The sequence below is a fragment of the Microtus oregoni genome, unplaced genomic scaffold (genome assembly GCF_018167655.1).
Source record: "Microtus oregoni isolate MIOR12 unplaced genomic scaffold, Mior012 000028F_ref0000031, whole genome shotgun sequence".
Classification (NCBI taxonomy): domain Eukaryota; kingdom Metazoa; phylum Chordata; class Mammalia; order Rodentia; family Cricetidae; genus Microtus; species Microtus oregoni.
Genome location: NW_024543087.1, coordinates 17,520,476 through 17,538,757, shown reverse-complemented (window position 1 = coordinate 17,538,757; position 18,282 = coordinate 17,520,476). Strand labels below are relative to the sequence as shown.

Here is an 18,282-nt window from a genome sequence, read left to right as displayed (position 1 = left end):
TTCACAGGAAATGCCGCAGCTCTCAAGTGCTGGAGTGCAGATGAGTGGCCATAGGGCTGCGGGGCAGGGCCATGGCCCTCTGTTGCAGTGCAGACACTGAAGAGGTTCTGTCACAGGAATTCCACTGCACCTGTGGGGTGGGCCTTTTGAGACATCAAGTATTTGTGGAGGGCCTCTGTTCTCTGCTTCCAGGCATTCCAGGACAGGCAGGGGAGCAGTGATGGAGAAACAGGCTCAGAGGACCTAGTGACCTCCAAGAGACACTAAAGAGAAAATGCACAGAGAAGTCCAGCTGCAGCCAGTATGACCTGTCACCTGTCACAGGCTATGTGATACCCAGGAAGTTTATGCTCTGAGATTAGATCTCAGCCTGGTGATTTTGAGAAAAGTACCGTAACCTGCCAGAGTGATCTTTCCTGAGAGAGCACTTAGCCTGAGTGTTCTCTAACTGAAAAATAATAAAACAGTTCCTACTGTGAAGGACCCTCAAGGACTTAGTGAGGTGACATTAAATCAGGGCCTGCAATCATGGTAGGTAAACAGCAGTGACAGCCCGGTCAGCCTTCAGTGCTGTGGTGCTAGGGTTTTGTTCTTTTGAGACAGGATGGCCTAGACCATGGCCTTAAGTTTACTGTGTAGCTCAGGCTAGCCTCCACACTTGTGATCCTCCTATTTCAGCTTCCAGAAACCCCAGATTCTTTTTAAATTTTTTTCTTTTGTTTTCTTACTATATCTTTATTCTTTATTTAAAATTTTATTATTATTGAGTATGTATGCATACACTAGCCCGTGTGTACAATGCACACCCACATGTATGGAGGTTAGAGGACAACTTCTGGTCAGTCAGTTCTTTGTCATGGGTTTGGGATTGAATTTAGCAAGTGCTTGTCCTCACTAAGCCACCTTCCCGCTACTCCAATCCCCATATGTAGCCCAGGCTACTGTGGAGTTCACAGCCTCTTGCCTTAGCCTCCGGGTGCTGGGATTGCATTTCTTTCCTTCCTCAGTTTCCCTTGTTGTAACATGAGGACAGCCCATGTGAACGCATGGTATCCATGGGAACACATTTCTCTCCTAAAGCCGCTTCTCCAGCTTAGAATAAATACTATGGCTCCAGTCCTTGCTGCTCCCTTGGATCTGCTCAGCTCTGGCTCAGAGGGAGATTGCTAAAGTTTGTGCTCACTCCCCTCCCCCACCTCATCATCCACTGTTTCCAGAAGCCCAGTTCAGCACTGGCAGCTTCTGGGCTGTTCTGCAACAACACTCAGAATTTCCATTCCCTCCTTCCCAGGCAGCAGGCAGCGCCATTCTGGCTGTCCTCATGGAGATGCCTGCTGTGGGGCAGGAAGCTTGTAACCTTCTCTCAGTAGTCTTTTCTGGTGGGACCATGGGGACTCGGCACCTAGGGGAAGAGTGTGTCTGTCTGGAACGAGTAGGCACAGGACTGAAAACAATTTTCAAGGCTTGCTGGTGACTTCAGATGAGTTCAGTCATTGGCTCCATTTTTCAGATGAGAAGGTAGAGGAGGAGCTGGGCGGTGGTGGCGCACGCCTTTAATCCCAGCACTCGGGAGGCAGAGACAGGCGGATCTCTGTGAGTTCGAGGCCAGCCTGGTCTACAAGAGCTAGTTCCAGGACAGGAACCAAAAGCTACGGAGAAACCCTGTCTCGAAAAATCAAAAAAAAAAAAAAAAAAAAAAAAGAAGGTAGAGGATAGAGGAGGCACTAGCTGGTCAGTGGTGGAGCCAAGGCCTCTCTGGCTTCTCCTTCCTCACCAGTGACAGAACTGCCTGAGCCTGGGGATCACTGTGGCTGACACAGCCTTCCTGGCAAGGCTAGTAGACTTCTTAAGTATTTCCTTTTGGAATGGGCTTCTTGGTGGGCATTGAGACCTGAAGCACTTGATCCCTGGAAGGCCTGGAAGAGCCCTGGTCCCGACAGCCAAGACCTTAGGAAATGGCCACATCATCCAGCAGACATGCCCGCCATGGGCATGTGGGCATGGCACTGATTTTTCTCAAGAATGCACCTCCGGCTTGTGTTTCACATTCTAGTTCTTTGGCTACCAGATCTGGCATTTTTCAAGTTCACATCAGTATGTCCTTGAGAGTTTGTGGTTTATGAGATCAGGACTCTTTTCTAATAAAGAGAAATATTAGGTAGGTTCCATATGCTGAATTGTCCTTGCCTTTCTCCTCTGTCACCTGGGAATCCTTGCCTGGGTCCCTTCTTTTCAAGGACTGTGATGTGATCCAGGTGAACATGTCCAGGCCAGATCGTCTTCCAGGACTGGGTTGCTATGGCTTAGTCTGAGAGGGAAGATGTAAGCTGCCAGCTGCTGATTGTGGGTCCACAGGCATCCCAGCACTGTCAGGGCTGAGCAGTATCCTAGGTGAGTCCCAGATGCACCCAGCATAATCCACTGCCTGTGACTCTGGAGGTGGGCGGCTTCTGGGAGGAGAAGGCTTGGCTCTGGTGCATGGTTGGTGCACAAGCCTTGAACCTAGTGACATCCTGGGTTTGTGGGGAAGAGTGATGAGTACAGGCAAGAGGGAGCGACAGACCCATGGACAGGCCCATGGAGAAGCCAACATTGATTCGTCTGCCTGTGTTCTATCCCTTGTTCTGAAGATGAAATGGCTAGAGGAACAGGGCTGGAAGAAGGAGTTCCTGAGGGGGAGGGCAGTGAACTTTTAGCAGAGGAAGAAGTGTAGGTGAAAGCACCCCATGTAGAGGAAAATGTGGTGCTCTTGCACATTTTCTTGCCCAGAGCACAGAGGCAAGAAAGGGACGTGGAAGGAGGTAGATTAGATGGACAGAGCCCTGAGGGGGACATGGTACATCTGTAATGTCCATGAGACATTTGTGGGTCTACAAAACTTGGGGGTGTCCCAGAGCATCGGCTGTCAAGTGGAGCTGCAGGCACTGCTGGTCTGCCTCCAGGCACCCATGCTCAGAGAATCTTCCAGCTCAGCACATGAAGGCTCCTTCCTGGGGCAGGAGAAGCCTGCATCTGAGTATAGAGAGGGGCTCAGTGACCCTTCAAGCCGCTAAAAACCCAAGTGCCTCCCATTCCTGCAGTCCTGTCTGAAACAAGCTGGCTGTGCCTGTCCTGTGGGTTCTGGCTCTTGCCAGCCATCTAGGTATAACAGCCACACAGGGATCTTTGTTTTTCCAGGGGATCTGGGGCAGGGCAAGATCTGGACCATCGCCTCTCATTTCTGGGCTACAGCTATTGGGCCCTTAGGAAAGCATTAGTGAAACCTGGGGCAGCCAGTGTTGGGAGGGTGGAACTGAGGTTAAACAGTAGTCTGGGAGAAGGGGAGACTTCAGGGCCATGCAGTCTCTAGTTCCTCCAAGATGCATCCTGGATGGTGCCTGAGAGTGAAGAGTTGAGAGATGAACCAATCTCCCTGAGGACCTCATCTTGTTTGGACTGCCAGGCACTAAACTGTACTTCTCAGCCCCTGCTGTGAAAGATGGGTGTATGAATCTCAGTGTGTTGGAAGGGTATGTGTCCTTTTTCCCTGCTGACACTGAGAAGCCATTTCCTCAGGTTTCCTGGTTTCTCAGATAACCTATCTTTGTTTTGTTTGTTTGGTTGGTTTTTCAATACAATGTTTCGCTATAGCTTTGGAGCCTGTCCTAGAACTAGCTTTTGTAGAACAGGCTGGTCTTGAACTCACAGAGATCCGCCTGCCTCTGCCTCCTGAGTGCTAGTATTAAAGGCGTGCACCACCACCATCCGGCTTCAGATAATCTACCTTTGAAGATGACCCTCTCTCCTTTTGTTTCTAAAGTATTAACTAGTCTGAGGGATTGTTCTCTTTCTGTCTTTAGCCAGAAATGGATTTGCCTGGCCCACCAGGCAGAGACAAGAGTCTGGAGTCAGCGCAATGCCAGCCCCAGGAACCTGTCAGTATGCCCCAGACACTGACCAGCACACTGGAGCACATCGTGGGCCAACTGGATGTCCTCACACAGGTAGGTTCTGATGGGAACAGGTGCTCATATGCGTGTGCGCACACACACACACACACAGAGAGACAAACATGCTCATCTATCTGCATTGTTCTAGCATTTGAACCGTTTGATGTTGGTTGGCAGGTACTGGTACTGAGTTTTGTTTTAATGAGCCAGGGTCATTTTACATAGCCTAGGCTGACCCTGAACTGGAAATTCCCTTACTCCAGTCTCCTGAGCACTGCTGTAACAGGGTGTGTGTGTGTGTGTGTGTGTGTGTGTGTGAGAGAGAGAGAGAGAGAGAGAGAGAGAGAGAGAGAGAGAGAGAAAGAGAGAGAGAATAGAGACCATGCCCAAGGAACTGCTGGGTTTTTTTAAATTAGAAGCTCACAGTGCCTTTGTGTCCCTTGTGGACTCATTGTGTCCTTCTCTGGATCAAAGGCATGCTGACTGTCTTGGTTATGTTTTCTGTTGTTCCAATGAAACACCATGACCAAAAACAAGTTGGGGGAAAGGGTTTATTTGGCTTATACTTTGACATCACAGTTTGTCACTGAAGAGACACAGCGCAGGAACTCGAGTAGGACAGGAGCCTAGAGACAGGAGCTGATGCTATTAAGAGGTGCTGCTTACTGCACGGTCTCCATGACTTGCTCAGCCTGCTTTCTTATAGACTCCAGGACCACCAGTTTAGGGGTGGTCCCATCCACCATAGGCTGGGCCCTCCCCCATCAAATACTAATTAAGAAAATGCCCCACAGACGTACTTGCTGCTTGATCTTACAGAAGCATTTTCTTTTGGTTTTCAAGACATGTTCTTAGTGGAGAGTCTCTGTATTCTTGGCTTTCCTAGAACTGAACTCACTCTGTAGACCAGGCTGGTCTCAAACTCAGAGATCCTTCTGCCTCTGCCTCACGAGTACTGAGATTAAAAGCATGTGCCACCACCATCCAACTGGAAGCATTTTCTTTTCTTTTTTTTTTCAGATTTATCTATCTATCTATCTATCTATTTATTATGTATGCATTGTTCATGTGGTTATGTGGTTGCTGGGAATTGAACTCAGGACCTCCGGAAGCACAACCAGTACTCTTAACCACTGTGCCGTCTCTCCAGCCCCCAGAAGCATTTTCTTTTCTTTTCTTTCCTTTTTTTTTTTAAATTTTTTTTTTTTTTTATTTTTGGTTTTTCAAGACAGGGTTTCTCTGTGTAACAGCCCTAGCTATCCTGGAACTCACTCTGTAGAGCAGGCTGGCCTCAAACTCACAGAGATCCGCCTATTTCTGCCTTCCGAGTGATGGGGGTTAAAGGCAGTGCGTCACCACTGCCCAACCCAGAAGCATTTTCTTAGTGGAGAGTCTCTCTTCTCAATGACTCTGGTGTGTGTCAAGTTGACATAAAATTAGTCAGCAAAGAGGCTGACACCTTTGATTTTAGCCCTGGGGAAGCAGGGGTATGTGGGAGTCTGTGAGCCAGCTTGCTCTATATATTAACTTCCAGACTGGCCAAGGCTGCATAGTGTGAACTTGCACAGTCTTTATTTATTTGTTTGTTTGTTTGGGGGTTGTTTGTTTTTAAGATAGGGTTTCTCTGTGTAGCTTTGACTGTCCTAAAACTTACTCTGTAGGCCAGGCTGACGTTGAACTCACAGTGATCTGGCTTTTAAAATAAACAAAATGTTTCTGCACATGTGAAGGGGGAGGGGAAAGAGAAAGGAGAGAGAGAGAAAAAAAAATGGACCTGTTTTCCAACCTACATTAATGAAATATCAGCGTCTTCCTGGGATCCTGGCTGTTGGAGCTATGTAAACCGCAACCACCAGACTCAAAATCACACATAAGTTTCCACCTGAGTTTGCCCATCCTGGTGTGGCTGGAGCCACAGTGGTGCTTTGGGAGAAGTCCTGTCCGTTCATCTCCCTCTTGCCTTCCAGAATGCAGGAGCATTAAGTGGCCATTTCTGCAAGCCTGGGTTTGGACTCAGTGTCGGTTTTTATTCCCCAGGTGTGCTTTGTTTCCCAACCCCTTTAGTTCTCTAAACTCCAGTGCCTTGACCTGTAATGCACAGGTTCCCTGGGCTCTTGGCCTCCATGTTTGTGGTAAGGGTTAGCAGATTTTGAATCAGTGCAGAGTTTGGCTCACGCCTGGCTCTAAGTGTGTCTATTGAGTGAGTGTGTACTGTGGTCCTTCTACCCGTGATCTTCATCAGTGAGGTCAATGTGGCTCCTACTCTCCAGAGCTTAACTTTCATTAGCAACTTGCAATTTATAGCATAGCAGCTTTGGGATGAACAAAATATCCTGACTTGAGGTAGCAGCGGCACTGGGGAATGCCCAGAGGAGAGTCACATGAGGGAGGCCCTGACAAAAGAGTAACCTGCCTATGGTTTGGAGGGACCATGCAAATCCCGGGGTAGCTGACGTGTGGTGCTGTGAGCAAGGCAGTCTGAAAGATCCTCTGTCCGCCTGGAACCTGGGCACTAGCTGCCAGGCAGGGACTCTATAGGTCCCTATATCCCATGCCGGCTTGTGGTTAACGAGGCTGTGAGGGATACATGGTCTGCTAGGATGGGTTGTAAAAGCGGGAGAGGAGTGAGCAGCCCAGCTCAGTCCTATGAGGGAATGCAAGGGATGGCCAAAAGAAATGGAGCTGAAACCTGGTGCTGTTCCCTGACTCTGGACCTCGGGCTGTGTCTGTCTTTAGCGGAATGTCAACCTTGGGTCCGTAGATGGAAGTACCCAAGGGAGAGGCTGGTGTCAGGGTGTGGGACTCCAGAGCACACTTTGGAGACATTCTGGAAAGCCTGTTAGCCCCCGAGAAGAAAGGCTGCTCTGAAGAGATGTGAGCAACGTGCAACGTCTTTAAGGTGAAAACCCCACTTCACGCCTGACAGAAACCGCCTCATGCTCTTCACAGCCTCGTGGAGTGAGAGGTTGGGGGAGGTAGAGTCCTTAGGACCTTACAGGCTAAAATTGGCAATCAAGTCTGAGAAGGTGGCTAAAAATGCAGAAGCACAGCACTGAAAACTCTTCCTGCTGCTGGTTTCAGAGCGCACGTGGAAGGCTTTGTTTTGTTAGCAGTCAGGAGTATGATAGTAGCTTTGTAAGGCACTCATAGAGGGCAGGGTAGCCCACAGCTCAGTACCTGACAGTGTTTGGTCTCTTTGCAAATCCACGGTGGTCTTATCCTCTGTTCCTTGGTGCCACGAAGTGAAAAGTGTCCCCCTTAGTCCCACTGTGTCCTGAGGAAGCTTGGGTTCCTTGGAGCCGCACACAAGGCCATAGGCCCAGCCCACTTTTGTACAAGCTACATTGGGTCCTCCAAGAGCTCTTTGGAGGCTTGGTCATCAACTATTTTTTAGACCTAGTCCAAACTGAACCAGCTCTCTCCTGAGCCCTAAAACCAGGTAGCCACTGCCACCTTCCCTTCAGCTGGCTCATTCAACCAGGCTGCCTGTTTAGTCTGTGAGGTCTGGCCTGGGATCTACCCCCTCAGCAGCTATTCCTCACTATGTGCTTAATCCTAAAGCCCTCTGTGCTCTGGCCACCTCAGCACAGACTCCTGCTTCAGTGATGTCCGTATGAATCATGTGTTGTACAATCTGAACTTTACTGGCCTTTTCCTTCTCTTCAAGGAAGTCTACTTGTGCGTGGTCTCCTAGGAGATGGGTCCCTTACATTTCTGTCCTACAGAACATCCTTTCTGATATTGCAGTGGACAGGGATGATTCCTGAGTGAGTCACACAGGTCCTCCAGTGCCACCTTAAAAAAGGACTAAGGTGCCGGGCGATGGTGGCGCACGCCTTTAATCCCAGCACTCGGGAGGCAGAGGCAGGTGGATCTCTGTGAGTTCGAGACCAGCCTGGTCTACAGAGCTAGCTCCAGGACAGGCTCCAAAAGCCACAGAGAAACCCTGTCTCAGGGAAAAAAAAAAAAAAAAGGACTAAGGTTTCTTTTTGGTTTTGGTTTTTCAAGACAGGGTTTCTCTGTATGGCCTTAGCTATCCTAGAACTTATGCTGTAGGCCAGGGTGGCCTCATACTCACAGAGATCCACTTGCTTCTGCTTCTCAAGTGCTGGGATTAAAGGCACATGCCCCACACCTGCGCAGGTAGGACCCTAGTTCTTAAAAGCTAAATTCTTAACTCACACTGGCAATCCTTGCACTTGGAATGCTGAGCCAAAAGGACCGATAGTGTAAGGCCAACCTGGTCTACAGCATAAACCAACAGGTTTCTCAAAATACTAGAGAATTATGAATAAATAAAAACCTACCTCCTTGTTCAACAGTCTGGGAGTGTGGGTATACAGCTCAGTGGGGCAAGGCCACTTCTGAGGATGCTTGTAGTCTGTTTGCCACCAGTCTGAGGGACAGATGAAAAAACCTCAGCCCTCTCTAGGGAGACACCCTCCCACATTATTTCTTCTAGAAAGAAAAGTCTTGGAACTAAGCAAGTCCCCCTTGGGGCTCAGTGTGTGTCTGGCTTCATTGCAGCCTTACCTGGTGATTCAGGGAAACCTAAGCCTCCTGTGCCTTAATCTCTAAGCCTGGAATGCAATGCTGTTACCAGCACCCACTCTCCAGGCCTCTGGGAATATAAAATGTGTCCACCTGTGGAGCTCATCAAGCAGTGCCCAGCAATGCTGTGTATTCCTGTCGTGTTAAGCAGCCACCCCTGGTGCTGCCACTGCTTGGCTTGCTAGGGACAGAGCCTTCTATATGACACCACCACAGAAGCTAGATCTTCCCCCTACCCAGAAAGCCATTTCTTAGCCCTTACAGTAGAAGTGGTGGTTCTCTCTATGCACACACATTTACTGAGCCCATTCTCTGTTTGCTCCTGTGTGAAACCCAGTCCCTTTCCTGAGAAGTCTCCTTGACTGAATTTGATGCCAGAGCAAGGCTTTAAGAGGGAGCGGGCAGATGGAGCCATTGAGAAAGCTAGGAGCAATGGATGCATAAGAAGCCCAGGCGTGGTTAGACAATGAACAAAGCCGAGCTGGAGCCTGACCCAGCAGAAGCCAGAGGGATGCAGGGTGAGATAGGAAGGACACAAGAGAGGTCAGGATTTAGCAAGAGGCAGAGCTGTCACGGGCTTGCTCCTGGGAAGCAACTTCATAAAACCTTAGAGCTAGATTTTAGGGCAGGTCAAGGAAGCGCATGGTGAGATCAGCAAAACAGTGAGGCATCTAGCCTCCCTAGCAAGCAACTCCCCCCCCCCCCCCCCCGCCCCAAGCCAAGAGATCTTGCAGGTCTGTCAGAATTCCAACTGGCCTTGGGGTTTGTGCAGCATCAGAAATCAGTTCTTTGGGGGGGTGGTTGAGACAGGGTTTCTCTGTAGCTTTGGAGTCTGTCCTGGAACTAGCTCTTGTAGACCAGGCTGGCCTCAAATTTACAGATTCACCTGCCTCTTCCTCCTAAGTGCTGGGATTTAAGGCGTGCACCACCACCACCCGGCTCAGAAATCAGTTCTTTAACACATGCACATGTGCATTGGGCCTTGCTGGTTTTACCTTTTAGAGAATCCCATTTTTATAAAATGCACTCATTACTTTTCAAAATTGCATTTATGAGCTAGGTATGGTGGTGGCACATGCCTTTAATTCCAGCACTCAAGCAACAGAACCAAGTGGATCTCTGAGTTCAAGGCCAGCCTGTTCTACAGAGCAAGTTCCAGGACTACACAGAGAAACCCTGTCTCGAAAGGGGGTGGCATTTATGAGAGGAACATAACTTTTGAAATGACCTTGCAAGGTATGGACCCTTTGGTCTGTCTCCTGCTGTCTGTACTTCCAATAGGCCGTCTTTAGGTTCGCCTGGCCTTTCAGGTCTCCTCCAATCTTTTTAGATGGCGAGTCCCTGAGAGCATCTTTCTGGTACTTAGCTGAGGCCTCAGCTCTTCCAGGGATGTCCTTTGCAGCCCTCACTTGATCTCGCCTTGGGGTTTCCCAGCAGTTAGCATCTTGTCAGGTGTTGATAAGGCCTTCATAATGACTTGTTGTACCTGGATCCACCCTGGAGTTCAGCCAGCCTGTGTTTGACCCTGTCCTGATCATAGCATAGGCGGAGCATCCTCTGCATCTCTCGCTAAACAGTTTGGGTGGGATTTCATCAAGAAGTTTCCTGCACTTGCTGTGCACACCTGGAACCACATGAAGGTGAGAGGAGAAAACTGGCTCCTCAGAGTCCTCCGACCTCCACACACACACTGTGGACTTTGTGCCCCTTTCCTCAGTAATAAATAGTGGAGGAGGAGGAGGAGGAAGAAGAAGTTGTAGTTCAGGGCTGGAGAGATGGCTCAGCAGGTAAGAAAGCGTAAATCATAAACACTGGGCACCTAGCTCGGTGGTCATGCTTGTCCAGAATCACAATACCCCAATTTCCATTCCTACTACTACCCACCACAAACTTTCCCTTTGGAACAAACTTGACCTTCCTGAAGGAAAAAGCCCCAGTTCTTGGAGCCCAAAGGCCTGCCCCTGAGGCCACCTGCAGAGAACAGCCGCCACTCTCTTTCTCTTTCTCTTTCTCTTACACTGACATGTGCTCCACCCCTCTGAGGCTGCTACTTGGGGCTTCACTTATTCCTCTGCTTAGCTCATGGAGGATCTGATCCCAACTGGATGCCATCCATATTCGGAGTAGCCAGGATTCTTCAGCTGCCTTGTCCACTAAGTATGGAGAGGAATGGCTCCCTCTTGGGATTCACAGATGTTTTCACTGAATGAACCACCTGCCTATCAGATGCCTCGGCGCCTTTCCTCTCCTGGATTTGGAGGCATCCTGGGTATCTTGGACATTTGGTATCATTCCCATGGCCTCAGTTACCTTTCTTATAAATGGGGATAGCCAAACCTGCTGTGGTCCTTGGTTAACTTGTAAACTGGACTGCGACAGTTGTTTGGTAAAGATCAGCAGTTATTCCAATGTTTTCTGAGGCACTGTGAGGAAGCCCTGAGATAGCCTATAGCATGGGAGCAGCAGAAGTGGACACTCAAGTCCAGGAATCCTGTGAGCTGCCAGGGAAATGCCAGTGTCTGTCTATGATTATCAGAGGCTGTTTGTTCGATCCCGGCTGCCCTGACCCGAAATATTCACACAGAAACTGTATTAATTACAATACTGCTTGGCCAGTGACTTAAATGTATTGCTAGCTAGCTCTTGTATCTTTGGTTAACCCATTTCTATTAACCTGTGAATCGCCATGTGACTGTGGCAAGGTTCTAGTGCATCTGCTCCAGCGACTACATGGTGTTTCACTAGACTCCACCTACTCTCTCTATATATCTCTTCCAGCCTGGCTTTACTCTGTTGAGCCATTGGCCAAAAGCAGCTTCTTCATTAACCAAAGCAATAAAACATTCACAGCATACATCACCTCCCACATCATGTCTAGGTTGTGAAGGGAACACAAGAAGTTGGGGTGAGGCTGTTGAAATTTAGGGATCGGTCTTTGAACCTGGACTATGGCCCTCAGGGCCAAGACTGAAGCTCTTCAAAAGCCTGGGAGGCGGCTGTGAAAAGTGCCATATGGGCCCGTCCAGCAACTTATTGTCTTCGTCTTAGACACCAGCGGTAGCTGGCTTGGGGAAAATGTAGGGATTTCTTTTTTCGTAAGATTTATTTATTTTTATTTTATGTGTATGGGTATTTTGTCTGAATGTATGTCTGTGTATCACATGTATGTCTGATGCCCATGGAGTCCCTAAGAAGGTATGAGGTCTCTGGAGCTAGTGTTATAGATAGTTGTGAGCTGCCTTGTGGGTGCTGGGAACCAAACTCAGGTCATCTGGGAGAGCAGCCCAACGCTCCAATGCTTAATGACTGAGCCATCTCTCTAGCCCTGAAATGCCTTTTTTTTTTTTTTGGAGACAGGTTTCCATGTATAGCCTTGGCTGACCTGGAATTCAGCTCATAGAGATCTGCCTGCCTCTGCCCTCTGCCCCCTCTGTCTCTCCCTTGGAGGACTTTGCTATGAGTTCATCTTCAATCTTATTCCCTCCACGCCCAATGCATGCCTGTTCAAAGTGGCTGCTCACATCACCCTCTTGCTGAGCCTCCTGAGTCTTTTTTTGCTGACAGAGCTGGCTCCACCCAGAAGTCTGTAGGGTCTACAGAAAAGCCAGGAGAAGGGCAAAAGGGCCTGGCTGCTGTTGTTGGGCTTTGCTTCTTAAGACTTTCTCTAGGGTGAAGCTTCTGGTTCAGCAGTCAGAGGCCTGTAGGGTGTCCATTCCTGCTGTTTCCGCCCCACTGACCATCCCACTTTCCCATGTTGCCCTTCACAAACATGAACATAACCACCTTGCTGCTACATAGCATCTGCCATTCGATCTTACAAGGTGGTCAGCAGACATCAGCATCTCTGGTAGAGCCATGTCTTCCCATGAGGCCTTTCAAAATCTGCTCTGCCACCACGCCAGTTTTGTAGCCCTCGTGGCAAGATCTGAAGGACTCAGGCCAGAGCACTGGGATGCCAGACCTGCTTACTTGATGTCAGATCCTGAGGAACAGCAGCACAGGCTCTGAACTGCGTGTTCTTTCCTCTTCTTCCCTGTAGAGATGCTGGAAAGCCTAACTAGCAGGCAGGTAGAGTCCTGGACAAGCTCACTGCTCCAGGGGCTCCTCTGTGTTCTTCTGTGGACTCGCAGAATCCTAGAGGATTGCTGGGCAGGGCCTAACTATCCTCTCGAGCATTTGAGGCCCTGGGTCTCTCTGTTGGAGATGTGGATAGTGACCAGGAGCCTGGGAGGCGGCTGTGAGCAGCTCAGCACAGACTTAGCCAGTGGCCTGTGGTTTTGTTTCAGAAGCCAACAGCAGAGTTATTTTTGATTTCAGTTCCACATCTTGCTGCTTTTTAAAAATACCAAGCCATGAAATTCTTGCAAATTCTTGTTCCAGCTTTTTTTTTTTCCTAGCGTGCAGTACTTCAGGCTAGCCAGCCATGCTGTGATGTCACAGTCAGGTTCCTATGGCTCATAGAAAATACTAGGCTCTAATCTAAGACTTGAAATTTAAGCAAGAAGAACCAAGCCCTACAAGCGCTGCTGCTTTGGGGCTCCTTGGCAATTGAGTGTGCCAAATGTTCAGGTTCCTGAGCTCTGCTAGTATCACCCAACAAGGCCAAGGGTTTTTCTTTGATTCCTTTGGATACCTTTAACTAATCCTGCCTTGCTAAGTCCTTGCAGTTCCCTGCTTAAAGGACTACTGGATAAAGTGTCTAGTCCACACAGCGGGATAGCTTCGGGATTACTAGGCCGTGTCTCTGTGCTGTGGGCCAAGCTGCCTGGCTACTCCATGGGGCTTTCAGTGTCCTTCTTTGCTAGGCAGGGCAGCCACTGTCTGCAGGAAAAGAGTCTGGATTTTTAGTAGTTATACCATTTTCTCTAGGGTCAGTCCTCCCATGGGATCCCAAACCTAGTTTGTCAGGAAGGTACAAAGCAAGTCCCCTTGTGTGCCTTCTGCAATCCCTGCTTACAAGTGAGTACTTGTTTGTTTCCACCAAAACCATCCTCTGCACATCAGCGTTTGCTAACAAGCACATAACTACCACACAGACTTGGTCCAGAGCAAATTTGTCTTCCTTCTCTCTATATGGCCATTCATGGGCTACCCTTTCAGCCACGGTCAAGTTCAGAACAGCCTGAGCCCCTGCCACTTGGGGGTTTGCAGACAAGAGGCTTGTTTGTCTCTCTGTTAAGAGGCTACTTCCTAGGAGACAAGGGACTGAAGACATTGTGTAATCTGTGGTAGGGACAGGCCTGATGCCTGCCCTTAGCTAGTTGCAGAGGCACCGGGGAAGAATAAGAGCATCTGTCTGGTTCCCCAGCTCCTCCTCCCCAGCCCTGTTGCTGGCTTTGGCATTCAGTCCACAGGTTCCTGTGGCTTTACAATAGGGAAGGGTCAGGGAGGCTGTTCCCTCCTCAAGTACCAAGTCAGGACAGCATGCAGCCTCCCCTCATGGCACGCAGCTTACTAGCTGTACTCCAAAACTAGCTCGTGTTTATTACTGCATGGGGGGTTGGATGGCAGCTTCCTCGGGGATCTGGCAGACATCTCTTGCTTTCCATCTTCTATCCTGTCTGCGGCTGTGGCAAAAAGTAACCCCCCCCCCCACACACACACACACACAAAGAAGCAACAGACTGAAGTGGGCTGGGCAATAGCTATGGTTACCTCCGGAACGGGAATGTTCACGGTTGGTCATATGAGATTTCTTCTGAGGCTCCGTGCAGGCCTAGAGGAGTGGGGAGGGCTGGAACATGAGGAGCAGGAGTGGGAGGCTGAGACATATGAGACACATGTATGAACCCCTCATTCAGGCTGGTGTAGGATGTGCTTAAGATGGGTTAGGGGACTCCGGTAATTTATTCTTGTTCATCTGGAGCCCTCTAAAGGAAGGGTTAAGCACAAAACACAAGAAGGGGCCTGTGTGAGCTTTATGGCAGGCAGCTGCAGACAGGCCTGTGGTGCTCTGAGATTAATCAAGCCTCAGCTGACCCTGTGGCTGCCGGGTGCTCTCTCTGCTGACATTCCACTACAACAAAGCCAGGGAAAAGCTGCATAGGGCCTGCTCTTTCCATCCACTCACTTTGATCCAAGCCTTTACTGTAGGCACAAACCCTCTTTATACCTTAGGGGATAGAGCAAGAGGAGAAAGACGTGTCAGGTTTTACCTAGCATGACACTTGGAAAGAGCAGTTCTTTGCCTTGTTCTGGTCTGGGCTGATCTAGAGTCACTCTAGCTGGTACCTCTAGAAAACTCAGGGCAAGGAAGCAGATTTTCCCTGGTGGATCAGTGGATACCTGGCAGAGCAGGAAAAAATTATGAAAACCACCCTGATGACACATGCACTTCTCTGTCCCCGCAGTTGTCCTGTTGGGCCGGGGCTGCAGCCAGCTTGCCAGGCTACACTGGGATTTTTCAAGCCTCCCAGCTGCAGAGCAGTCTCTGAGGCTTGGGGCTGCAAGAGGTGTTCAAGGTTCATGCCCCTACTTAGCTCTGTTGGACTTCATATAGAATCAGTGTAGCAAAGCCACTGGACAAACTTGCCTGGCATCCTGTACTGTATCTTGGGTTCTGTCACCTCCTGACTTCCCAGGTGGGCCACACATGGCTGACAAAGAGAGGTACCTAAACCCAGGCCCATGTTGGCAAGACTACAGCTTGCTATCCTCTGTGGTGTGAGCAGCACTCCTTAGGACCCGGGAGCATCTGGCTTCACAGGTGCAGGTGGGCCCTGTAGAGTGTCTCCTCTGAAGGAGATACTGTTTGAGAGGAATGGCTATGAAGCCATGAGAAGGTAAATTAGTCAAAATGCCTTAATCCAGTAGCTAATCCACTGAGAGAAAATAGTGTTTCCTCTATGTCCCAAAGAGAGCTAATCCTCAGTAGAGATGAGGCCTGGGGCATGTGAAAACATCAAAGAAATCCTATATCCCTGAGATGATGTGAAACAGAGCTCAGACTCATGGCTCCAGGTGCCAAAAGCTTGTGTTGCTTTGCAGCAGACTGTGGGCTGAGTGGGGAATAGCTAGAGATTCTGAGGGTTTTCTGTAGATTCTTACATTTTATGGGCCAGCTGTGTGTAAGCCTGGGTACTTCAGCATGTCAGACATCATCATAAGAGGGACCTCCTCCATTCCTTCCCTCCAAGTTCAGGCCTTGAAGCTTTAAGCCATCAGATCAGAGCTGAGGTTGAACAAGGAGGAACCCACAGATTCTTTGACTCCGGCTTTAATTTTGTATCCCCCATTTCCTGCTCTGCTGAAGTTGGGGAGTTTCTCCCCAGGCTAGCCAGAGGAGGGCCACACTAGGGTAGGATGTTAGGTCTCTGTCACCCATATCCCTCCCGTGTCATCCCTTCAAGCTTGCCATATCCAGGGGTTAAGGTGAGTGAGTGCTGTTCATCAGGCAGGCAGACTCATCAACAAACTTGGGCTGTCTTGGGTCTCAGGGAACTGTGTTCTTGCCCCACGCTCAGCACTCAACCTTTGTCCATCAAGCACTTTCTAAGTGCCACCTGTGTCTTGGAGCTTGTCTATGAACAAGACTTGTACAAAACCTAGCCCTCATGATTCGGACACTGGACAACTGGCAGGCTGCTTGAAGACTAGCATCGGCACCCTCAAGAGTTGAGAACCCCTCTGCAGCAAGTCATTAGATGTGGGCCGTGACCAGTCTGGGAGGCAGACTGAGTTGTGGGAAAGATTGAACTCAAACCAGCAGCCTGTCCCCAAGCTGCCCCTCCAGCCCCTAGTCACCTTGACACGTGACTGACCAGGGCACCATTAGCAAGGCAGTGCTTCCTATGTGCACATGTGGGCACACACATAGGGACGTGTACCAAGACATGAGGCTGGGGCTTGCTAGGGACAGAGCAGAGCTGGGACAGGCTGCATACTCAGTGTCCCTACTTTGATTTGATAGCTCATAAGACCTCACAGTGGAGAGAGATTCCCCCACTTACTGCATATGTTTTAGATGCCGAGAATCTGAGCAGCGTCAAACCATGCTACAGTGAGATTATTTCCACATTCTCTATCTTTAAAATCAAACCAAAGGAGCTAGATGTGTGTAGCACAGTCCGGTGGCCAGCCCTAGAACATTCCCCACACCTGCCACTTTTACCCAGAGTGGTGTGCCAGGGGAACTGCACCCAAGAGCTACTAGCACCCCTTAGCCTCTAATAATTGAATCCTCTGTTTGGTGGGGGAAGGAGGGGGTTACTGGGGAACCCAAGACCCTCCAGAGAGATCTCCTTGGGGAGTGCAAATCAGCCACAGTCCTGGAAATCATTAAAAACAGCTTTCCATCGTGAGGGAGCTGTAAGAAGCCACAGAGCACTGTGCACCCTCTCAGGACTGACCACAGGTACTGTCTTTGGGACTCCAGTGAGTCCCTTCTGTGTCCAGGCTTTCCCCACTATCCCAGAACTCAGCCAGGGCAAGAGCTGGGGTATCGTGTTGCCCACAGTGCACCCACCCTATTTACAGCCAACAGCAAGTGAGTAAACACGAACTGTGGGTGGGTGAGCGTTGCAGCAGCTCTGAAAGCTGCATTTTTACATACAGGGAAACTGAGTCAGGGAACTTAGCCAAGGCCAGTTGCAAGCTGATCAAGTTCAAATCTGAATACGAATCATCACAGTCTGGAGCCTGTTCCTTTGTCACAGCGAAAGCCAAAGCTCCTCGGTGGGAATCGCTGTGACATTTCCCAGGGGCTCACACCTCTTCTACAGCCACAGCATGCTGAAGGGGAGGAAGGCAGACCCCAAGCATGGACTGAAGTCTAGGAGGGAATGCTGGGAAAGAGGTTGGACTGAGTCTTTGGGAAGCAGTACTGAGCTACCACACAGCGTCACAAGTGCCATGTGAGTGTCACACGAAGGAATCTGAAGTCTTGGGTAGAAAAGGAATATGTCAGAAGCAGCAGGAATAATGGGAGTCAAGGGTGGCCTAAGAAAGGAAGTCATTAGGAAGCCAAGATGTGGCTGTCAGGGGACAGACGGGGGTAAACCCCACAGTAGGACAAGGAAGGTCCACAGTGCTGGCTGGATGTGGTGTGCCCTGGTGCAGAAGGACCCCAATGGTGCATAGGTAGCCCCCTGAATCTGTCAATAGTCCCTTGTCTACAGAGCCCTCATGTAAAGGCCATGGTCTGGCTACCTTGGTTGCTATAATAAAAACAGACAAGTACTACCTCCGCCAACAATCCTGCCTTTTTCTAGCCATAGTGGATCCCTGTCTTGCCCCATCCGACTAGGAAAGATACCCTAGACCCCAGCATTCCCTGCTAGACTAGTCCCCCCCATCTTGCTCAGGCAGAAGGCTTCCTAAGTGTGTGACTAGGTGTCAGCATTCCACTTCCGTCTGATCACCTGGCTTAGCACCCTGTCTATTGTGTTTCCTCCTTTCCAACTCATGGAACAAGCCAAGAAGGTCCCTCCTCCCTGGAATCCACTGTCTCCCCAGAGGCCCAGGAATCTACTTGGAATAAGACCTGGGCATAGGGAAGTGCACTGGCCAGGGTGAGCAGCAGCTGCTGGGAGGAAGGACCTCAGGGCCGAATGAGAGTAGGGTAACCAAGGGAAGCCCTTCTAAGAGTCTAGCCATGTGTCTAAGAAGCATAGCTAGAGTGGCTGGCCTGCCACGTGCCTAATAACTCAATTCTTCCTTCCTGCTAAGATGTCACTTACCATCAGTGATGGTGGAGCAGTTTTGCTAAAACTTAGCCCTTCCAGACTTGTGCTGGTCACAGCAGTGTCTAGAAGCCCTCAGGAGCCAGAGTCCCTTGTGCTGCATAGGCACCAGGCAAGTGTGT

The 18,282-nt window shown here is 49.7% G+C and overlaps 1 protein-coding gene across 1 annotated transcript in view; it reads left to right on the top strand.

Moving 5' to 3' along the window:
• Positions 1 to 18,282, top strand: part of Poc1a (POC1 centriolar protein A) — a 68,135-nt gene that overhangs the window by 42,778 nt on the left and 7,075 nt on the right. Inside the window, exon 10 of the mRNA XM_041677241.1 lies at positions 3,840 to 3,983. Within this exon, the coding sequence (XP_041533175.1) occupies positions 3,840 to 3,983 (144 nt within the window). The remainder of the gene's footprint in view (positions 1 to 3,839; positions 3,984 to 18,282) is intronic.